The sequence below is a fragment of the Ambystoma mexicanum genome, chromosome 3q (assembly GCF_040938575.1).
Source record: "Ambystoma mexicanum isolate Mex_15411 chromosome 3q, UKY_AmexF1_1, whole genome shotgun sequence".
In the NCBI taxonomy this organism is placed as follows: Eukaryota; Metazoa; Chordata; class Amphibia; order Caudata; family Ambystomatidae; genus Ambystoma; species Ambystoma mexicanum.
In genome coordinates this window covers 1,250,689,867-1,250,714,202 of record NC_090926.1, presented here as the reverse complement: position 1 = coordinate 1,250,714,202, position 24,336 = coordinate 1,250,689,867, and the positions used below count along the sequence as shown (strand labels likewise).

General features: G+C 50.3%; 1 protein-coding gene across 6 annotated transcripts in view; it reads right to left on the bottom strand.

Annotated features, from left to right (window-relative positions):
* Positions 1 to 24,336, bottom strand: part of DOCK6 (dedicator of cytokinesis 6) — a 1,219,180-nt gene that overhangs the window by 336,277 nt on the left and 858,567 nt on the right. For all 6 annotated transcript variants that reach the window (XM_069604231.1, XM_069604230.1, XM_069604232.1 and 3 more), the window contains 2 exons: positions 18,475 to 18,609; positions 15,181 to 15,333 (listed from right to left, as the gene is read on the bottom strand). In XM_069604231.1, coding sequence (XP_069460332.1) covers positions 15,181 to 15,333; positions 18,475 to 18,609 — 288 coding nt within the window. The remainder of the gene's footprint in view (positions 1 to 15,180; positions 15,334 to 18,474; positions 18,610 to 24,336) is intronic.

Genomic DNA, 24,336 nt, shown 5'->3' with positions numbered 1-24,336 from the left:
AGTATGGTATAGGTCTATAGAAATCATAGTATTTATAATCGGGATTACATGAAGCCACAAGACGAGAGACAGGGCAAAGCAGACCCAGGCTGCACAGGACAGCAGGCCAGGGCTCGCAGCCAAGGTCAAAGTCAAATAGCACATTCCAAGCCTAAGATGACAAGGAGCCAGCTGCAAAAAAGCGGAATAAATCCACCTAAATTGCAGACCAAGAGAGCTCGATTTTGTGGTCCTCAACCACGTGATGCAGTCAAGCTGGACAATGGTCATTCACCAACGGCGAGCAAACAAACAGTACTCGGCAACACAGACGAGAAGTGAAACATGGAAGCAGTAACAAAGTTGAGGGCACTCTCACAGGCAAAACTGGTGTTGCTAACAGATACATTGTGAACACATAGTCATTCGCATCACCTTGAAGGGGTGCAAAGAGCGCTGAGAACAGAGCGGAGTCCCAGGCCTGGGGAGACCAGTTCTAGCCAATCAGAAATCCTGGGGTGGATGGCAGAGGGCAAGGGCCAATGGTAATCCTGCAACAATGTAATAGATAGTTTCTTGGGGAAGGGGCAGGCCAGCCACCTGACATGAAAGGACCAATGACTCAAGGTCTATAGGTGTTATCCATAAGGGATACCATTCCACACACCCAGCCAGGAAAGGGCGATAGGTTTTTCGGGGAGGGGCGCATGTTGGGACGCTACTGTGCAACAAAAACGGCCCGAGGCGGGCTCAGGAGCGAAGACTCTGGAGATATTTGAATGTCCTGTATGATCCCGGTCGGTTGTTTTAATAAACAACAGTTCTAACTTGCCCTTGGCTGAGTCCTCTGTTACTGCAGACGGGTTGTTGGGCCCTTGGAGCTGGACGGGAAGGCTTGTAGTAACCCCCAGACCTCTGGCATACCTATAAACCAATAGAGAGTACACAAAATGACACCCGTAAAAAGAGTAAGGGTGAGAGGGGGAAAAGGTTCCCACTCACTTGGGAACATAGAAAAAGATTCCACAAATCCAGTAAAAAGTGCTGGGGTTGTCACAATGGTGGGAGAATTACCATAGAATTGAAAATCTAACCTAACACGGGCAATATCAAAAACCCACCTGTAATCACAGTAGGTCTCATGGCTGATGGTGTTGGAAATCTTCACAGAAGATTGGGAGATCTTTACCTAGGCTTGGACACTGTCACCACCTGTCCATCCTACTTTAGACCCCAAATCATTCTTTTGGGAGGATTTATAAGACCATCAGTGATTGTCTCTGGGAAATTGTCCATTACTGAGGCCCTGAACACCTACAGACATGCATACCTTAGTTGACTTTTTGAGATAAAATAAAAGGATATATTATTTTACTGTCTTATTTTCACCATTTTTTGTAAAGATCACTTATCACATCATTGCCGTAAACTACTGATTTCCAAGTAATAAAAACATGTAAAACTCCCTTATTGTAATATGAAAGAACAAGTTACTATCTTACCTGGTAACATTATTTTGATGGGATGGTCCGACGACGTATTCCATACCTATGGCAGTAATCACCACAGCTGTGCTGCTTCGGAAAATCTTTCGGCGTCTGCGTCCTGCATCGACGACGTCGACAGACCGCCCTCGAGGACCTCCTCCGATAGCCGACATCACTGGATGTTATAAGTAGGACGCACGACGCCCGTAGCCTCAGCTGTAGTTTTTTCCCAGAACGTGTGGCACCAGTCTTCTGCCAGTCTAACCACACAAAGCCTTGCGGAAACGTAAGCTGCAATCGCATAAGAAATTCTGTAGCGGGGAAGGCAGGGAGGAGCGATATGGAATACGTCGTCGGACCATTCCATCGAAAGAACGTTACCAGGTAAGAGAGTAATTTGTTCTTCGAGGGGATTGGGTCCTCCGACGTATTCCATATCTATGACAGACTCCCAAAGCAGTACCAATGCAAGGAGGTGGGAAATGAATTTAGAATACAGAAATTTAGGATGCCCAATCAAATTGAGGAGCAAAGGACCGCCTTGCCAAAGGCCAGATCCAGCCCACGGATGGAATCGAGGGAGTAGTGACGTACAAAGGTATGGACCGAAGCCCAGGTGGCTGCATCACAGATGTTACGAATAGGAACACCCCTCTGTAGGGCAGTAAAGGTAGCCATACCCCTGGTAGAATGGGCCCGCAAGCCGACCGGTGGGTCCTTACCCGCCAAGCAGTAACATTCAGAAATAGCCAGAATAATCCAGCGAGACAAAGTCTGCTTAGTCACAGCTTGTCCCAAACGCTTTCCAGCATAACCAATGAAGAGTTGATCGTCCACTCTGACTTGCGTGAAATATAAAAGCTTAAAGCTCTCCTAGGATCGAGCCTATGGAGCCTCTCCTCTTCCTTACCAGGATGCGGAGGAGGATAAAATGCCGGAAGAATAACCTTCCGGCCTAAATGAAATTCCGACACCACCTTCGGAAGAAAGGAAGGACGAACTCTAAGGACAACCCTGTCCTTATGAAATACAGTGAAGGGTGGCTTAACTGAAAGTGCCTTTAACTCGCTGAGCGGAAATGACCGCAACCAAAAATACAGTTTTAAGAGTTAACAGTCTCAAAGGGCACGAATGCAAAGGCTCAAACGGAGCACCCATCAGAAACTTGAGGACAAGGTTCAAATCCCAACCGGGCACCTGGAAAGGTGACGGAGGGTACACATTAGTGAGCCCTTTTAGAAACTGAGAAATTAAAGGGATTTCAAAATAAGAACACTCTTCAGATGAGCGCTTAAATGTGGACAGCGCCGCCAGGTAACCTTTAATGGTACCCACTTGCAAGCCCCTGTGGGCTAAAGAAAGCAAAAAAGACAGAACCACAGGAATGTCACATGAAAACGGATCCACATTCTTAACCCTGCACCAGTCGCAGAAATTTCTCCAACGGCAACTGTACAGGGACTTTGTTGCGGGCCTTCTGGCCGAAAGCAACGCCTCCGTCACGTCTTCAGGGAGGTCGCAATCCTTATACCTCAACCTTTCAGAAACCAAGCGTGAAGGTTGAGGGATCTGACCTCTGGATGGAGAACCTGACCGCCCTCCCGTGAGAGCAGATCGTCTCGGTAGGGAAGACGACGTGGAGGGCAGATGGACAAGTTGAGAGTTCTGGGTACCACGTCCTCCGGGCCCATGCCGGAGCAATGAGGATCATCCGGGAACCGAACCTTCGTAACCTCCGCAGCACTTGCGGGATGACGGGCACTGGAGGAAACGCGTACAGCAGTGGGAATGACCACTCCACCACGAACGCGTCTCCTAAGGATCCGTTTGGAGGAAATTCCAGCGAGCAGAGCCTCTCACACTTCCAGTTGACACTGGAGGCGAAGAGATCCACTTGAGGGGTCCCCCAAAGGGCAAAGATCTCCAGGAGAATCTCCTGAGCCAACTCCCACTCGTGAGAGATCGCGCTCTGCCTGCTCAGAGCGTCCGCTGTCTCGTTTTCGTCCCCGGCCAGATGAACTGCTGAGATGAAAACTTCCTGCTGGATTGCCCAGAACCAGAGCTGCCTCGCCTCCCTGCACAGAGGAAGTGACCCTGCCCCCCCCTTTTTGTTGAGGTAGTGCATGGCCACTGTGTTGTCTGTCAGGATCAGGACATTCTTTCCTCACACAGTCGGCAGAAAAGCCTTGAGGGCAAGCCTGACCGCCCTCAGCTCCAACAGATTGATATGGAGTCTGGACTCCGATGGAGATCAACGACTGCTGACTGTCAACTCGTTGGCATAAGCTCCCCATCCCGTGAGGGATGCGCCCGTCACGATCGTCACCTCCGCCCAGGGTAACCAAAATGGAGCCCCCTTCATCAGATTGCCTTCGACGGCCCACCACAGAAGGTTCTGGGCGACCGAGGACGGCACCTGAACAGGGTCTGACATCTTGCCGGAGGACTGAGACCACTGGAGCTTGAGTGCCCATTGCAAAGATCTCATCCGCAACCTGGCCTCTGGCACCAGATGAATGCAGGATGCCATGAGGCCGAGCAATCTCAAGAACTCGAATGCTGGGAGACTCTGGGCATGCTTAAACTTGTGCACCATCTGCTGAATGTGATGAGCCCTCACCTGGGGAGGAAAACACTGCCCCAGGGACGTGTCGAGCACCGCTCCGATGTACTGGAGCCTTTGAGTTGGCATCAAGTGGGAATTCTTTAAGTTGAGGGAGAAACCCAGCTTGTGGAGGTAGTGGCAGGTGACGGACAGATGATCCAGGACTTGCTCGGGAGAGTGCGCCCTGATCAACCAATCGTCCAGGTAGGGGTAGATGTGAATCCCCCCTTTCCTGAGATGCGCTGCCACCACTACCATGAGTTTGGTGAAGACCCTCGGGCGGAGGTCAATCCGAACGGCAGGACCCGAAACTAAAAGTGCGAGTCGCCAACCGCGAACCTCAGGTACTTCTTGTGCGCTTTGGATGGATTGGCACATGAAAATAAGCGTCCTTGAGGTCGAGTGACACCAACCAGTCCTGAAGTCGAAAGGCCTGGAAGACTTGAGAAAGAGTAACCGTCTTGAACTTGTCCTTCCTGAGGAGTTTGTTCAAACCGCGCAAGTCCATGATGGGTCTCAATCCCCAGTCATTCTTGGAAATCAAAAAATAAGGGGAATACCATCCCTTGTTCCTCTCCGCTACAGGCACCAGTTCTATCGCGCCTTTCTCCAGCAGGGCTTGAACCTCCTGCACAAGGAGCGGATCCGGACTCTGCAACTAGAGATTCCCCGGTGGATTGTCGTGAGGCCTCTGCCGAAAGGGAAGACAGTAGCCGTGGGCTATGATCGCCACAACCCACACATCTGAAGTAATGACATGCCATTCGACAAGATGCTGCGCTAGCCTTCCCCCAACTGGTGAACCACGGGACATGGCCTCATGACTGAGCTGAAGCGGCTGCGGCGTTGCCTGAGGGCAAAGAGGCAACTGACCGAGAAGCCTTGGCACCTTGAGTACCCTGCTTTCCACCTCTGGCACTCCTACGATGGCCCCTTTGACTGGCAGCTCCTCTCGCTTTACCAAAGGATGAGTAATAACGAAAGGAACCTCCCCTCCATTGCTGTCCCCTAGGACAAAAAGGCAGAGGTTGGCGAACTGCAGCGCCCAACGACTTTGCGGCAGCTTTGGAGGTTTGCAACCTCTCAAGGCTCTCGTCAGCCTTGCTGCCAAAAAGATGTTCACCGTCAAAGGGCATGTTGAGTAGCCGGGCCTGCACATCAGGAGCAAACCCCGATTTCCGCAACCAAGCACACCTGCGTATTACGGTGCTCGCCACCATGGACCGGCTGACGCAATCTGCCATGTCCAAACCCGCCTGGACGGCCTCACACATGGCGTCCTTGACATCCTGGACTATAGCAAGAAAACCGTCCGGTTCGTCCCTTTCGGGAATATGTTCAGCCGCTAAGGAAACACAGTTCCACAGAGTGTGCTTGAAATGTGACAAGGCACATACGGAGTTGGCCGCCTGAAGAGCCATACCCCCTAAAGAAAACACTTTCTTCGCCCAACCATCAAAACGTCGCTATCAGGAGGGATGGTAGGATACGACGCCTGCTTTGCTGGGGCCGTAGCCGCCTGCACCACCAAACTCTCCGGAGTGGGGTGCTTGGTCAAGTAGCAGGGGTCGCTACTGGCTGAGCAGTATTTTCGCGGCAAAGACTTGCCCACTGCCGGGAGACTCTCCGGAGCAGTCCAAGCCGCCGCCACCCTCCTCTGTAGAGCCATATGGAACGGCAGTACCGGGTCAGTTGGTGGACCTTGGTCGAGGATATCCATGAGGTCATCCTGAAGAAAATCCCCTGGGGGAGCAGACCACCCCAAGTACTCTGTGACCCTAGACATAAGGCACCGGTACGAGGAGTAGGCATGGGTGCCAGGCTCAGGCCTACAAAACTCCAATTCCGGACAGGTGTCCAGACCACTGGCGTCGTGCAGGGACTGACGCAGGTCCTCAATCTGGCTATGGCCCGAGAGAATCTCATCTGGCACTGTATCAGGAACCATGCCATCATCAGAGCCCACCACCTCCGAAATATACTCAAGATGGCGGAAAGTGGGCACAGAATGGGGAACAAAGCCATGCTTGACCTTGGCCAGAGCCTTTCTAGGGGGTTCCACCGTGCCCCGGGGTACCCCATCGAAACAGCCTCAAAAGGCATCGAAGGCATCGAGTGAATCGGCACTGACGCCGAACGCGGCGCTGACAGCATCGACGGCGTTGACACAGGCTTCGAGGGCGGAGCCCCGAGCGTGTCCCTCGACATCCTGGGAGCCGATGGCGTTGATGACTTCCTCAGAGGCGGAGCCTCGAGAGAGTCCCTCAAAGACCTCGGCGCCACAGGCGTCGACGTCTTCCTCGAAGACATCACAGGTTCACACGGTCTCGAGCGCATCGAGGACCGGGAGCTGGAATGGGCATGACTAGAACGAATCCCCTTATCCGAGCGGGACCGCTCTCGCGAATCGTGCCGACCACCCGAGCCCGAAGGCGTACGAGCGGTGTCTCCAGTCCGATCACAACCGACCCCACTCAGACGCGCGGACGGACCAGTGCCCTGCAATTCGAGAATCGCTAGCATTTTCTTACCGAAGGAAGCCCATTCCTACGGCGTTGCATGCTTGGTGGGATAAGCGACCCGCCGACGGGCGGAGTCCTCGGATGAGGACGGGGAAGGCGACCGATGACGGCGCTTCTGGGAGTGCCTCGAAGAGGCAGAGGAGTGGCGGGACCCACTCCGGGACCGAGACCCACTGGACTTCCGACGACGATACGGAGAGTCACCCCATGAATCGTCCGTCGAAAGCCCCGCGGACCTCGACTTCCGGGGCTTGGACATCTTACCAACCGACAGTTTCTTTTTGCGCTCCCGCAAGGCTTTGGACGTAAGCGACCGGCAGTCAACACAATCATCCGTGTCGTGGGCCTCCCCGAGGCACCAGAGGCAGGCGTTGTGCGAGTCTGTCACCGACATCTTGGACCCGCAGTCTCCGCACTTCTTGAAGCCCGGATGCGGGGTGGAAGAAGAGGTAGACATCTCGTTAGGACTTTTACTTCACAACCGAACAGGTTTGAAGAACCGAAAGAACAGAAACTCCAAAGAGTCAAGGCGCGTCGAGATCTCCGAAGCGAACATGTTTGCAGAAAAAACGGAACTGAGGCTATGGGCGTCGTGCGTCCTACTTCTAACATCCAGTGACGTCGGCCGTCGGAGGAGGTCCTCGAGGTCGGCGTATCGACATCATCGACGCAGGACGCAGATGCCGAAAGATTTTCCGAAGCAACACAGCTGTGGTGATTACTGCCATAGACATGGAATACGTCGGAGGACCCAATCCCCTCCAATATATTTTACTTGTCCGGTATAGTATATGTAATTATGTACATGTCACCTTCTAGTGACTTCAAAGCACCAGTTTATCTTGTAGACAGTGTCATGAAGGAAGAGATTAGAAGATTATATGTTTAACGTACATGGCACTACTCTGGATCAAACAATTCCTAACAGAACAGAAACTGTATGGATAAAACCCTTCACATCTACTCCACAAGTTAACGACTGTGGAGTACCACAAGGATTCCTCACTATCACCACTTTACTTCAACATCTACCAGACTCTGCTAATGCAGATTTTCCAAAACTACAACCTTACGTGCCACAACTAGGCAGACGAGACTCAAATCATCTACAAAATCGAAGATACACAAGCAGATCACTCAACTCTAGGAGAATGTCTAAAAGAAATATATGACTGAATGAACGCCAACAACCTAAAAATCAACCCAGGAAAGACAGAAATCATGATTATATCCAAAAACCAAGAGAACACCACCTACATACCCTAGCCGATAGAACTGGGAACCGCACCCACACCATCAAAGGTAGTCCAAAACCTGGGAGTGCTAATGGACAACGCACTAACCTTAGAACTGCAAGCAAACGCGATAATTAAGAAATGCTTCTTCCTCCTTCACTCAACAAAAAGAATCTTACCATTCCGGTCCTTCACCCCCAAAACACTGACAATCGTCACCCTCATGTCAAGAATCAACTATGCAAACAACCTCTACCTCGGTATGCCTGAACACCGCCTGAAGAAATTACAACACATCCAAAATGCAGCAGCTAGACTCCTCAAACTATCTAGAAGAGCTCACATCACACCAGCGCTAATAATGTGTCATTGGCTTCCAATCAAACAACGTATCAAGTTCAAAACAATGTACATAACACACAGGGCAATCAGCAGACAGGGAGCAGAATTCCTACAAAAGAAAATAATCTACAAGCCAACCAGACTCCTCAGATCAAGCAATGAAATCCACCTGAAACCAAAGCCATACGCCAAGAAAAAACAAGGGGGCACCTCTTTCTCCCACCTGGTGGCAAAAACCTGGAACAACCTCCCAAAAGGAATAAGAAACACCAAAGACAACCTAAAATTTTGAAAACCACTTAAAACCTGGCTCTTCACCACCTGGAACCCAAACGGAAACAACTGAAACAATGAAACAGAAAATGCAAAGGAACAGGCTATCAGAACCCATGACGGCTCAGACAACACCTAGAACCGACAAAGAGGAAACTCCCACAAGAACTAGAGAAACCACGCTAGGTGGAACCGACCACGAGCGAGAACTATATCAGGACGACAGCGACATATTTAGGTAGAATTGTGAATAGCAGCTTGTGTTGTTTCTAGACAAGAGTTCGAACATTAGCCAGGGCCACCTTTAGATAAAATTGTGAATATTGGCTTGCGTTGTTTCTGGACGGGACTGTGAATGCTAGCCAGTGCCATATTTAGATTGAATTGTGAATATTGGCTTGTGTCGTTTGACAGAATTGTGAATGTTAGCGAGGGCGACATTTAGATAGAACTGTGAACATTAGCTAGCGTCACATCTAGACAGGATGGTAAATGTTGGCTCGAGTTACCTCTAGACAGGATTGTGAATGTTAGCCATGGCCACATTTGGATATAAATTATAAGTTTCTCACCGTAGTGACTAATGTACTCTTAGTCCATAGTCCCCTTTCCTCCATACTGTATGGGCGTCCCATCCAAGGGACGAGAGATGGAACCTTTTTCACCAGAAAAAACCTTCTCCCCCTTTAAATTTAGAGGTGCACGGTGGTGCGGCCCAGGGAGCATGCGCTGCCTGACTCTGCCCTCGGGCGTCACACCTCAGTCCCGATCGACGCGTCAACAATAGATTTAACATTGCCCAATGACACCAGTATTATAAGGGGGGAGGTTGGTGGGACGTATGGAGGAAAGGGGACTAAGAGTACGTTAGTCACTACGGTGAGGAACTCATAATTACTCTTATGTCCCATCCCCTTTCCTCCATACTGTATTGGCGATTACAGCTGAATGTAGCCCCAGGGTGGAGAGGAGACCCTCCTTAAGCAAACAGGTTCCTGAGAACCAACTGTCTGAAGGCCGCATCAGATCTAGAGCCGGCATCCAAACAGTAATGCTTACAGAAAGCCGAGGGAGTGGCCCAAGTGGCCCGCTGCTCATGACTTGCCAAGGGAACTGGAGCTGGAATACGATGGCCGTTGCCTTGGCCTTGACTGTGTTGGCATGGTTGTTGGCCGGAAGTGGCTTGTGCTGAACCTAGTACGCCTCCTTGGTGGCAGGGACCATCCAGCGGGATATGGAAGTCTTAAAGGCCTGGTAGCCTGGCCTCGAACCTCTGAAAGTGACAAACAGGGTGTCCAACTTGCGGAAGCCCTTGGTCCTGTCCAAGTAGAATTTTAGGGCATGCCTGACATCCGGGCAGTACAGCACTCTCTGTACTTCGTCCTTGGGATCGAGAAAGAACGTAGGGAGGACTATTTCCTCGTTCAAGTGGAACGCGGATGGAACCTTGGGCAGGAATGCGGGGTGCGTCCGCATGACTACCTTGTCCTTGTGAAAGGTGGTATATGGTTCAGAGGCCTCCATCGCCTGGATCTGGCTGACTCTGCAAGCCGAGGTAAGACCGACTAGTAAGGCCTTCTTGATGGTGACCAGCCTGATGTCCACGGACGCCATTGGCTCGAATGGTTTGTGCGCCAGAGCGCCCAAGACTATGTTAAGGTCCCACACTGGGTACGTTCTCTTGACAAGCGGGTAGAGCCTAGCGAGACCCGTCAGATGTTTGAGGATAGGGTTGGAGGAGGAAATAATGCCTTCCTCTGTGTTCCTGAAAGCCCCAATGGCTGCAAGGTATGTGCGACAGGTGTCCACCTGTACGCCAGAATGAGCGAGGTGCGCTGAAAAGGAGAGCACGTCGTCCAATGTACACGACAGGGGGTCAATTCCCTTGGAGTCTGCCCAGTGGCAGAATCTGGTCCATTTGCTCTTGTACTGGGCCCTGGTGGCTTTGCTCCTGACGCTCCCTGTATGATCTCCCGATTGGCCTGTGAGAGGCTAAGGTACCGAAGCATTACCTGCTCAGGTATCACGCTGTGAGGGCTAGTTTTCCTGGCGCAGGGTGGATGATTATGCCCCCCTGCTGTGCCACAAGATGTGCTGGGCCCATCGGAAGGTGTATCGGGGCACCTCCGAGAGGCTAAGTATTTACGAAAACCATGGCCTGGCCGGCCACGATGGAGCTATCAGAATGATGAGGAGTCAGTGAGACTCCTTGATCTTGCAAATTACCCTGTGGATCAGAGGAGTGGGCGGAAAGGCGTAGGCTTGAAATGCGTCGCCCAGAGAGCCGTGGCCCTGACCTTGCCAGGATGCGAACTGGTGACGCTTCTGGTTGTGCCAGGTGGCAAAGTGATCCACTTAGGGGTGACCCCACCTGTTGAAGATCTACTGAATAACGAGGTTGTTTAGCTGCCACTCGTAATTGTCTGCTCCCAGCCCACTGAGCCTGTCCGGTTCCAGGTTGGATTAACCCCGGGAGGTGGACTGCCGAGAGGTCAATGTTTTCCAGGGCCCATTCCCACATGCTGATCGCCAGTCTGCACAGAGGAGGGATCTGGTGCTTCCCTGCTGGTCGAGTTGTCTGTCCGGATGAGGACAACCTTGCCCTTGAGAAGTGGTGGAATGCTCCGAGTGCTATCCAGATGGTGTTCAGTTCCAACCATTTGATGTGGTATTCCTTCTCCTGTCGCGTCCAGGTGCCGTGGACCGAGAGGTCATCCAGGGTGGCTCCCCAGCCCCCGAGCGGGGAGTCTATAGTGATGGTGGCCTGCGGAGAGGGCGGCTGAAAGGGCTTGCCCGTCCGTAGTTTGCAGTCCATGGACAACCGTGTTAGGTCCAGGTGAAGAGATGGAGGAACGTTGATGATCTCGGATTGCGAGCCCCCAACTGATTCCATGAGGCCGCGAAGTGCAACTGAATCCTTCTCATCCTTAGTCTCGTGTGAGTCACGGCTAACAGGACCACTGCCAGTAGACCCAGGAGATGTTGGTACCACCATGCCGAGGTCACCTCTCTGCTGAGGAAGTGGGCGGTGGCCCTCTTGATGGCCGAGATTTTGTCCTCCAAAGCGAAGACCCTCTCAGAGCACGTGTTCCAAATGAGTCCCAGAAAAGTCAGAGTTTGCGTAGGCTGCAGCTGTGACTAGTTGAGGTTGAGCGAGAAGCCCAGATTGTACAGTGTGTTCATAAGGACATAGGAAGAGTGGTGAACCACTTCTGGAGATGAGGCCCTGACAAGCCAGCCGTCGAGTTGAGGCCAAATGGAATGACTTTGTATTGGAAATGTTAGCCCATGATCCTGAACCATAGGAAGGAACGATGGGGCTGCCAAATCGGGACGTGTAGATATGCAGCCTTCAGGTCCAGGGAGCACATCCAGTCTCCCTTGTCCAATGTCTCCGATATAAAAGCTGGCGTAACCATCTTGAATATTTGCAGTGGTAGGGAGTGGTTGAGGGTGGAAAGGTCCAGCACAACTCTCAGGCCCGCCTGGTTCTTCTTTTGAATGGCGAATATCCTGGAGTAGAACCCAAAGCCTTGCTGACAGGCTGTAACTTCCTCCACTGCCTGGCTCTCTACGAGCGACTAGATCTCTGCCAAAAGAGTTGCTGTCCCAACCTGCGGGAGTGGAGGGGAAAAGGGAGGAGAGGCTGGGATAGGAAGGCGGTACCCTGTGGATACTACGGAGAGGATCCAGGGGTCCGCGGAATTCTGGTGCCAGAATTGTGCATGGAGAGCAAGCCTGCCCCCCCACCGGAGACACGTGGACCCGAAGGGGCGTGTCATGCCTTCTTTCCCTCGGAGGCTGATGCTGAAGAGGGGGACTGGAAAAAGCCCTTATTCCCCCCCTTTTTGTTTGCGCCGGTTCTGAGACGGCGAGCGGTCCAGGATCTGCGTTCCTGGAAGCGGCGGAACCCTCCATATGCACGACCCTTTTCTGAGCGTTACTGAGATTGGGTGTACGATTTGGGCGTGGTCTTTGTAAGAATGGATAGAGACTTTGTAGTTTGTGAGCTGTTCTTTTTGTCCAGCTCTTTGTCCGTAGAGGAGTGGAAGAGCCCCCCTCCCCCTCGAACGGTAGATCTAGAATGCGCTCCTGGACATCCGGGTTGAATTTTGTTGCCTGGAGCCAGGCTGTTCTCCTCATGTCTGTGGCAATGCAGACGGCTTGTCCTGGGGTATCAATATGAGCCACTGTGGATTCCATGAGGTCATGAGCCACAAGCTTTGCTTCAGCTAGCCCCTCCTTAAAGCGTGATTGGCACTGGATGGGGAGTTCCGGGAGGAAGTCCGCAATTTGGCATCTGCGTTGGCCTGACGAAGGTGCAAGGATGCGTTGGAGTAGATTTTCTTGCTGTACACCTCCAAGATCTTCTCATCCTTGCCTAATAGCACTGCAGAGTAGGAGGCAGAGGACGACTGAGGCTTGGAGTATAGTGATTCCGCAGCAATCACGGAGGAGTGTGGCTGAGGATGGGTCAAGAGCAAGAGTGTATCCTCCTCCATCTGCCTGTACTTGGCGTCCAGGCGTCGACTGACCAGCTGGACTGAGTGGGGCTTGAGCCAACCCTTCTTGGCCAGAGAGACTAAATCGGTTTGCAGTGCAATCCCCGTGATGGCAGAGGGGCATCTCGTGAGGACTTCAGCCAGAACCTCTTCTGCCGGCTGTTCGACCTCGGGTTGTGGGAGGCCCAGGTACTCCGCCAGGCCAGCAAGACATTCGTGTAAGGCCCTGGCTGAGGATGGCGTCTCCAGATCCCCCTCCTCGTCCGTATCCTGCGGATCTTGGGGAGGAGGAGTAGATGGCGCCAGAGGCTGGGGTACAGGGACCGCAGCCAGAGGCTGAGGAGGTGGAGGTTGCGGAGTTGGCTGTGGAGCCGGAGGAGGCAGCTGCACTGGGACCTGGGGGCCGATGGAGGCGTCTGTGGTGCCGCTAGCATGGCGGGGAGGACTTCCCTGAATGTGTCTTTGATGATAACCCCCATCTGACGAGACCTCATGAGGCCGAGAAACATCTTGTAGAGAACCTCCTCACTGGCCAAAGAGGTGGCAGGGGGTACCGAGAGGGTAGCAGGGGGCTGTTGGAGCCGCTGCGTACCCTGTCCATATGGACACAAAGGTAAGCTGCCCTGCACAAATGAGGGGTAGACTGTATGCCACGTACCTGGTCGAGGCCAGTCCCACCTTGACACTCGTTCTTCACCGAATTCGTGGAATGGCGCCGGGCGGGTGCCTCTTTCTGGCATGGCGGCCATTTTATCGAGCTGCCTGCCACGTGCCTGTGACGTGGTGCTCGGCGCGCTGGGCCTGGCCCGTCCAAGACTCTTGTTTGTGGATCACGAGGCCTACCCTGCTCCTCGGGCCTCGGCCCGGTAGGTGTGACACCCTCGACCCGGGGGTCGGTAGAGCTGCGTTTAGGCGCCCCCTCAGACGTGTTTCGAAGTTCTTCAGATCCTCTGGAGGCGACTTCTGGAAGAGCTCCCTCCATCTGGCTAGTCTATTCTTCAGCACCTTTGAGGACAGCGAGTCACACGCCGAACATGATTGCCAACCGTGGTCTGGGTCAAGGCAACGTAGGCAGAGGGCATGGGGGTCTGAAGTTGGGAAGAGCCTGTTGCAGGATGGACACTTGCTGAACCCTAAATAAGTCGACATGCGCCGGGGAGGAGCATGATGCCTGAGGACCGAGTACCTGAATGATAAATAAGACAAAAAGACAAAGAAGAAGTATCCACGCGTGGAATTACATGGCCAAAGCCAAACCCAGGAGCGCTGGTGAATTCACCATTCCCGCCGACACGGAAAAGGGGACTACGGTGTGGTGCCCGAGGGCAGAGTCAAGGCAGCACATGTTGCCTGGCCCGCACCCCCGCGCGCCTCGAAATTTAAAGGGGAAGAATGTTTTTTCTGTTGAAAAAGGATCCGTCTCCCATCCCTTGGAAGGGGACAGGACGTAAGAGTATCATGAATATCACCTTGCATCACATTTAGACAGGAATGTGAATATTACCCAATGCCGCATCCAGATAGAAATGTGGAGATATTCACTCGCCACATCTAGAAAGAAATTGACATTAGCATGTACCACATCCAGACAGCGAAGCCAATAACCAACCTACTAACAATCTCACTTCTGCATACACCTCTCAAACTGTAACCAAACACAACCACAACCCTAAGGCACAGCAAACCTCACAAACTTCACTACACTGCAACAACAAACCAAATCACAACAGAACAATCCTTTTCACAACAGAACACAACGGTTACCAAACGAAAAGCACACCCAAGCTCAGCGAACGCTGCTAACTGAACTGAAGGTACCAACAGCACATCACTGCTCACTTGCACTTCTCCCCGCTCGATCCCAGTAACTCACACCACCCCCTTTCCCCTTTTTCAGATGCACCAGAGCGCCAGGGGACAACTTTGGTGGTGATAGTGCGCAGTACAAATATCCTTTAACATTTAACCAAGTCTGGACTTATATGTTGCATGTTCGGACTGTCAAGTGCTGTGTTCCTTTAATGTCATCTTGGGTTATTGGGCAAATGTACAACACATCTCATTCACCTTCAGCTTTGTGGATAAGTCGTCAAAACTCTTGCATGGAATTAGACAACAAAAATACACATTATTATTATGTATCCTTCGTATATAAAATTATCTATTTTACAAGCTTTAGCCAACACTTCCCAATTGGGTTCATAGTCAATGAGCAAGAAAGCACCTCATACTCACATTCCCAATTTCGAAATTCTGGCGCATGAGGAGGTAGAGCGAGGCGCTAGCATGAGTGCGCACTGTGGCTACACTGCTGCTGCAATGCCGAAGGAGCCGGAGGCATAGGTCCGCACAAAGCTCTGTGTCCTCTTCAAAGAGCATTTCTGGAAACTGTGGATAGAAGAGGAGGCAGGCCGGTCAGCATGGGCACAAAATCACTCATGCGACTTACATGGACCTTTTAAGCATTCCCAAGAAGAAATGCAACTCAACCAACAAATTCAAAAGCAACACATACAATCACAGCATGAAACCCTAACCCATCGAGAAAAAGATGAAACCCATTCTTTTCCAATGTTAAAAATTCAGTAGGAAGCCTGGGAAAGGAACATCAAGTCATTTTATTTTTAAACAAAAAAAAGTTAATTTATGCAATCTAAATCCCTTTTTGGAACTGTGAGGAACCTAAGGGAGTCCTCACTTCATTCTCTCCAACATCCTCTGCTCAGGTGGCCAGGGAAGGGCCATCGCTTTTGGATCCCGACCCTGGGGTTGGAGATGCGAGGGAGGATCACCTGGGTAGGGGTGACTTGGGGAGCGGTAGGGGGCTGTCCTTAGTTGAGACACGGTATCCCCCATTTCCATTCCATGATGAACCCTCAGTCCCAGCTGCCGTTATGGGATATTGTTACTATTTTCCCTCTGGGCAGGATAACCCCAGAAAACATTATCAATATAAAAACACAAGGAAGAGATAGAGGAAGAGGAGGTCCACAAACAAGACATGGTATCCCCCTTTTCCTCCTGAGAGCGAACCTCCCGCTCGCCCTGCTTTTATAGGCTATTCCAAACCATTTACCCTCATTTTGCCTCATTCACTCAAAGTACTGGGACAAGGAAGAGGTGACTAGGAGTAATACACACTAACATGTCATTTCACTACTCTAGTACAGAGATGAGGAAGAGGTCTAAGGGTCAGGCGTCCAGAGTACTTCACTAATTATGGTCAGGCAACTGGGCCCGAGGACTCACACCTGCAACCTGTCAAACGGTTGCAAGTGTATAAAAGGTGGAGCCGATAAGGTGTGAGGAGAGACCTGCAGGAGAGAAGCTGGGCAGAGCGCTGTGGGCCTGAAGTGGGAGATATCCTGTGGAATACAAGGTGGCCAAGGAGGCTCCTGCTGGGAAACCATGACGCCGGCAAGAAACCAAAAGTAACTGTGGCTCTGAGGTCTGGAAGGGCCGTATGAGGGCCACAGTGTTGGGAGCCTCACTTGTCGGTGCCTGCAACAGGAACTGCGGGCTGAGGAAGAAATCCGATAGCTGTAAGCCACTGGCAGCTTCTGCGGAAAGTGAGCAGAGCAGCTGGCAACCCACAGAGAGAGTAGTGGACTGCGAGTGGGGCCCGTAATCCAACGTGAATGTGTATACAGAGCTGAACAAGAGAAGACAGCCACCCAGAGGAGACGCCAGGGACCGGCGGTGAGAAAAAAGTGAACAGTCAAACCGGGTGCTCCTGAGGCTGTTATGTGGCAAAAGTGAATGTCGAATGAACCAAAGATGATGGCCAAGACACGGTGAACCAGAATAAACGGTTACGATGAATCCTCAAGTGAGAGCAAAGGAATAAAAACTTTGAACTATTGAATACCGAACTAAAAGAAAGCTTTTGACAGGCATATGAAAGCTTTTAATAAACCAATGTACAGACAAGTTGTGAGAAGAACGAATACAATATATTGAAAGCTAAGAACGAATGTGATGAAATGCAATGTAAAGCAAGTATGGAACATTGCTGAGGAGTGTGAGAGCACTGTGGTGAAGGGAAACGAGCACCACACAGTGAACTGTATGACAGAACACATAGTGACAAAGTCCAAAGACTGGCAAAGAGGGAAACACGTTGTGGCAAAGCCAAAAGGCTGGCAACGAGAAAGCCAAGTGAGTGTGAACTTGAACACAGGTGCAGTTACACAAGAACCTGTGTGGGCAAGCAATCCTAGGGTGACCGGTTGCGTGATCTGTAATCGGTGGACCGTGTGGTCGACAGCTACGCCTAGACCGGAGAAACCCCATTTGTGAAACCCAAAGAAATATACGAAGAGCAAATACAAGTGAACGAAAGAGATTATTGAAGTGAAGCAGAAGAAAGCAATCTGTATGAACTATCAATAACTAGCAGGAGTGTAAAGTTGACCTGGAACTGGTTTTGAATATTGAGAGACTGACCTTAAGTACAAGTTGGCAAGCTGGTGTCTTGTGGAAGGAAAGCTGAGACCTTATATGTTTTGGTGAAGCCTTAGGAAAAGAGAATACTAGGCCAATTTTGAACTGTGGTGTCTTCTTGGGGAAGGAAACCCCCCCAAGACTTTTTGGAACTGTTTTTAACTTGGGGAAGGGGAGCTGGAAAGCATACCTGGAGCTGGAAAAAGCTCAGAACTTTACTTTGAACACTGTTTCTCTTATTACTGACACCCCTACACTTTATGTAGCTGTAATTGTGAGGGCAAGGATAGGTTTTGGACACAGGCATTTAAGTTGAACTTACTGACTCAGACTGTCCTTAGTTTCTTTAGGTAGGGAAATGCCACTTTAGCATAAAGCAAGTTAGGCCTTAATCCATGCTGACATTTAAGTTAATAAATTACTTTTGTTGGAACTTTGAGTCTTGCTTCATGATGCCTTCACAGAACTCAGTCTGCAAAGATTGATGTTAAATCCCAAACCAGAAAAACTATTCATTAAAAGGAAATCGAAATATAGTGTTAAAAAGGCCTACCTGATAAAAATATAAAAAATAAAATCTATTACAAAAACGAATTCTATTTTACATTCAAGAAAGATCAATTATAAAGTAATCTACATTTATGCATTCAAAGTATATCTGCTGAAATTGAACAAACTAGATGCTCTAGTCAACAGAAATAAGCTGAAATGTTTTACTTAAAACCAAATTGGAACAAGACTGCCTGGTAAATACTTCTGACTTTCGTCTGATAATCTGTAATTAGAGAACATCAGTTTCACCATCAGTGTTTCCATACACACACCAGGCACACAGGTAGCTGTGTTTGTTGAGCTGTTGTCATGATCACAATGTATCCTTCCTGATAAAGAACCAGGGATTACAATTTAGATGTTGCACACCAGGCACTCCTTTAAAACTAGAGAGCAAGGTCTGGAGCCCAAATGTTCAGGTGACTAGATGCTCAAGAGTGAGCAAAACAGCCCATGTGTTAGGATCACTGAACGATATTTCAATTCAGGGGGGTGCGATGATCTCTCCCACCTTGCGGCCCCTCAGATACTCACCTTGCACACAAGAGAGCGCTGAGTGGCGAAGCAGTGCTGCAGGAAGAGTGCACTCTGATTGCAGGCCATGCTATGCAGCAGCACACGCAACACCCCTCCCAGGATACTCTCCTTGGCCTCTGACAGGATCACCGTCTGAAAAACACCAACGGGCAAGAGAGAGGGTTAAAAGGGAAAGGTATAGCGAGTAAGTTAATACTTGGTAAGACATGGCAATTCTTAAATTCAATGCTAATGAGCAAAATGGCATGGTCCCCACTGCTTCCTGGATGCAACATGTCCTTAATATGGAGAAACAGGGATGGCTGGATTAAGATAGGGATGAGACGTGAAATGGAAGGTAAGGGGACCAGTTTGGGGAGGTACAGAGGCTAAAGATGATGGAAGAGTAGACAGGCAAAGATCAGGAGTTGGACGAGAGGGAGCAAGAGGACAATAGGGGGCAAGAAAGCAAAGAAAGGGGTTGCAGGAGTAGAGAGATGGGTGAGAGGGGTTGTGAAAGGATATTTGCAGACACGTAATTCAGGGTTCAGGAAGACCATTTCTCACCTCGGTTGCAGGGATTCTCTATATATTACCTATCTCGCCAATGGGCAAGCATGCATAAACAGTAACGGCTATACTCTCCACAGGGGACAGGGAGGGAACGAAGGCAAAGGGTAGCATTCAACAGCACACAATGTCCTGTCCCAAATATAAAATAAACCCTTTACTTAGCTTTGGCAAAATGGTACACCGTTTGTATAAATAAATCAATTTGCTCTTTTTTAGCTTCAACTCTTGAGACCGCCCACCTACCTCCCTATGGGTGATGCCTTTTGATGGAATCTGTCCTGAGTTAGGAAGGGGCAGCTGTGCTGCCAGCCGGACCCACTCCCAAGACTGAAGCCCACTACAGCAGTCATTGCCGTGAGTAGGCTTTCCCAAGTCTTTTGATTTTCCTGGAGTAGCTGGTCATCATTTTAGGGACTTTATTGGCCCTAAAGGTTATGTCCTAAAAGGCAGCCCACCTGTAACATAGTGCATAACTGTTAAACCATTTTTCCTCACACTGTAAACTACTGTTATGTAGTTTAGAGAGACCATCTTGCAAGGTTTAACCAAAGGTTAGAACAACCCTCAATGACAGTGTGATAGACACACACTGCTATAGCTGCAATCCAGCAGAATCTACAATACTGACATCATAAGCCACACATTCCACAACGCCACCTAGTAGCCATCGCAGGAAGTTCACCTCCAGTTCTCAGCCTCAACAGCAAGGCTTTGTTTCCTTGGTGTGATATATATATATATATACACACACATATATGGTTGTTACTAGGCCTAATCCATGATTTATCACATGATAGCGAACAAGCAATGGCAAAGTCAGCAATATCCAAGAGCATACACAGCATTCTGGTTACAGCACACTATAGAGAACAAAGATTGGCATAGCCAGTAATAAACAATGGCATATAATGCGCTCCTGATTTAGTATGCTGTTATGCAGATGTTGGCGCAAACACAAACGGCTTAATAAGTACTTGAGGGATGTTGGGAGAGATTTTGTTTTTACAACTTTCCCCCTTAGTTTCTATGAAGCCCCATTCTTTTTGCTCTGTTTTTAATCCTGACCTGACTTTTTGAAGGAAAGTAAAGCCTACAGCTTCCCTCCTCTGGCCTTCTGCTCATTAGTTATGTGGAAACTGACTACACCTTCAGACTATCAGTACTGGGAAACTGTTTCTCTTTTGAAGTCTTGTATTTTTACATTGCACCCAGCACCTTACAGTGCAGTGCAATGGCGATACTTTCATATCTCGCTAATTTTTTATATTATACATGTTTTCTTAATTTTACATGTGCCTAAAGACAAGCTGTTGCCAGCAGTTACATTTTAACGATTTTTTATATTTTATGTTCACAATGGTGTTTACCGTGGGTGGCGACTAAACGTGGCTAGTGCCCAAAATGTCCGTGCCATGAGATTGTCGCTTGTTCTTTGGCTATAGTTTAGTTTGGCCTTCTCCCTGCGCTCCAAGGTCAGGAAATCCCATATAAAAGGTCATGCACTTTTCCAGGGAAGCGGATTCTTCCGCACAGGCAAGTGAGCCTTTGTCCGTCACTCCTTCCCACCTACTCTCCTCTTTCTCGCCCATAGCACCGGATGAAGTCTCTAGACAAGTCCTCTACGAAAGCCTCCTCCAAACAAGTGCTCTCCTGCTCCTCCAGAACCATCAAGAACAACATTGCCTTCCTTGTGCTGGCCCTGGCCGATTTCTCTAATCACCCCTTTGCCGCTGGCTCCTTCCCGCTCTTCCTCAAGCACTCCCTTGTGCATCCTCTCTTCAAAAATCCCTCTGCAGACCCCTCCTGCACTGCTCACTATCGCCCTTCCTGGGCAAACTCTTGGAGAAGCTGATCACCCCCCAACTGATCCAACACACATAATCCGTTGGTTGCCTCCACAACCACCAGTCTTGGCTTCGGAGCAGCCAGAGGCACGGAAACTGCTCTACTGAACAACCGTGAAGGCCTGCTCTCCAACTCTCCATCCGTTCTTATCCTTCTGGTTCTTTTCTCTGCCTTCGACACGGCCAATCATGTCACCCTGACTAATCGGCTCTGTGGCACCGTTGGCATCATGGGCCTGGCACTTGACTGGTCAACCTCTCTCCTCTCCGTCCATCCTTCACAGGTTCAACTGGGTCCTTTTCTCTTCCCTATCACAATCTTCATCTGCGGCGTCCCTCAAGGCTCTATCCTCTTGCTGTGGCTCTTCCAACATCTACCTCGCCCTCTGGCTCATCTGATCTCCTTCTCTCCTCACATCCAGTATTATGCAGATGGCACAAAGCTCTCCTCCAAGCTTCCCTCTACTGCCTCCTCTTCCTCCTCCCTTATCCTGGACTGTCTGACTTTATGGTGGGCTGCCAATGATCTCTGCCTTAATGCCAGTAAGACTGAGATCATTCTCACTCGGACCCCTGCTCCCTCCTACCCTCTGGCCACCCTCTATGGTCCCCTCCCCACCCTCTTGTGAGGCAAAAAACCTTGGTCTCCTCCCTCTCCTTCTGTCCTCACATTGCGGACCTTGCCAAGGCAGCCCACTATCAGCTGCACCTCCTCAGAGGCATTCTTCCTTTCCTCATGTTCCCCAATGTCTCCAGAGCTTTGGTACCCTCTATCCTGGACTACTGCAACAGGCTCCTTCTCATTTTCCTTTATCCTCCCTTCGCCTTCTTCAACTAATCCAGAATAGGACTGCAAGACTTATCATTGGCCTCAAGCCCAGGGACCGAACCTCTCCAGCCCTAAAATCTCTCCAATGGCTCCCGGTTGTTGCTATTATCGAATTCAAGACCCTCTGCATCATTCACAAGGCTTTCTGGAGCCTGGGACACTGCTACATCCAACTCCCTCTCCATAAATACCTCTCTGCTAGAGACTTCAGTCTTCTAACTCCAACTCTGTGCAGGTCAGGTGCTTCACGAAGCCGATTGGGGGGTAGATCTCTCTCCTCTGCAGGAGCCTCGCCCTGGAATGGTCTCCCTGCCCCTCACAGGCTTGAGCAGGATCTCCTCAAGTTCCGGAAGCTCCTCAAGACCCCCCTTTCTCTTCTTCCTTCCCTCTCCCCTGCTGCAGTGACTGGCTGCCTGGTTCCCTCTGAGTTCCAGTTCACCCTCCTCATCGCACCTAGCATGTGGACCCTCACCACCTGCACCCCATGCAATTCCCTGGTTTCCCCTTAGCTCTAGCCTAGTCCCCGTTGCCCCACTCCTCCAATCCCCTTCACCTGCACTCTCTCCTCTTTATCCTACACTTCACTTCCCACCCTAGCACTTCACGCAGACTAGCACTTCCCTCCCCCCCTCCCCTGCACTTCTTGTTACTGCATTTGCATGATCCGAATGTCACAAGGCATAGTAAGATTGTTTTGGTTATCTTTCTTCCCTGTTACCGTCCTTTGTCGTGTGGTGCCTTGAAACACCATTTGTTGTATATGTGCCTAACAAATAAACAATAAAATAAATGCTATTTTAATAAAGTTCCCTGTGCGAGAACTCTGCCTGCTGTTTCTGCAGAATCAAGAATGTTCTTTAAAATATTATTATTTAACAATCTTTTGTAATTGAGGCTCAGGGACATTGTCTAAATTGTCTTGAAGGAACCCCCATTGTGCGTCATTATAATTAGCTAAAAGAGTGGTATTATTAGCAATGCGTGTAGAGTAAGCAGCAGACGTGGTTACTCTTCTACCTAACGCATGAAGCTTTTTACATTCTTTAGCTGGAGGTGCTTCTGCATTTGATAAAGGGACCCCGGCATGTTTACTAGTAGTTGTAACCACTGGAGAACCAGGTTTAATGCGGCCCAAGATGTAAAGAGGGTCTGAAGGTGTGGGCTTGAATGTTTTTTCCACCTGAGGGTTAACAGCACGTGTAAGGGATGGGGTAAGCAGGCAAGGTGCAATTCGCTTTTTTTTTTTTAAACTTCCGTTTTTATTGGCATTTTAAATTTTACAAATAAGCAAACAAGGAAAAAGAACAGTGGATCCCCCTCCCTCCCCCCCACCCTCCCGCCCCACCCCTGGATTCCCCCCCCCTTCCCCGTGTCCAGTTCAGTGTATTCATCTTGGGAGACTCGCGGAGATGCCTCCGTCTCCCTTGTCATAGAGTTGTTGCGATGCATAACCACTACATCAGTTGGCTGGCTTCTGCCATTCCCCAGGTCCTGGGGCCCCAAGTTTGGTTGACCTTCAAAAGGGGGTCAATCCCCTCATCTCCAGGGTGGGGGGGTCTCTCAATGGGTTCAGTGCACATCCCATCCCCAGGATTGCTGGACACCCGACCAGTCCGTGAGGAATGAGCTAGTTTTGTCATTTACCATGGCCGTCAATTTGTCCATCAAAAACATATTTTTGACCTTTTTCAGCCAGTCCTCCTTCGAGGGAGCCTCCGGACTTTTCCATTTTTGGGCCAGAGCCACTCTTCCAGCCCTTAACATAGTTTCCCACATCCTAGGGTATCGGTGCACCTCTGTGTCCTCTGGGGGGAGGCCCAACAGCATCGTCAGGGGATTAAGTGGTATGCGGACCTCAGTCACTTCCTCCATCCAGTCCCTCACTTGCTCCCAATATGTTTGAACCTTCGCACAGTGCCACCACATGTGGCCTCTGGTCCCTGTCTCCCCACACCCTCTCGGGCACCTTGGTGACACTCCCGGGAACATCTTGGATAATTTTGCGGGGTCTCTGTGCCATCCCTGCAGTATCTTAAAATTATGTTCCATGTCACCGGTGAAAAGATTTCCGTGAAATGCAATTTTAAATATCCTAGCCCAATCATCCTCAGAGATTTCGGCGCCTGCCAGGCCTTCCCAGAACAAGCGAAAACTCCTCCTGCCCTGAAGGTTGTACGTGTTTAGGACCCTGTACAAACTTGAAACCGCCCCCTTCCTGGAGGCCGCCAAATCAGGAGCTTCTCAAAGGGGGTCAACTGTCTTCGCAGATTGGTGCCCCAAGATGGGTCACAGAGGATGCCCTTCAGGCGAAGGTATTCGAAGATAGATATTGAGTCACGACCCAGTGCCTCCCTGAGCTCCTCATAAGGTAAGAATTCACCGTCCCTGAACATCTGCCCCATTCCATCCCCCTATCTGACCAGATCTGGGAGTGTTTGAACCCTCTTCCTCCCAGGTTGATGGGGTGTCCCCAGAGGGATGACATTGGAGACGGCCATGTGGTGAGGTGAGCGGTCTGAGGGCCTTCCTTCCAAAATGTCCCATAGGACTCCCAGGGTCGGGTGGGCCCGTAAACGCCCTGGTATTTCCCTGCGAGGCGTCCACAGGAGGTCGCGGACTTTGTGGGGATGGGCG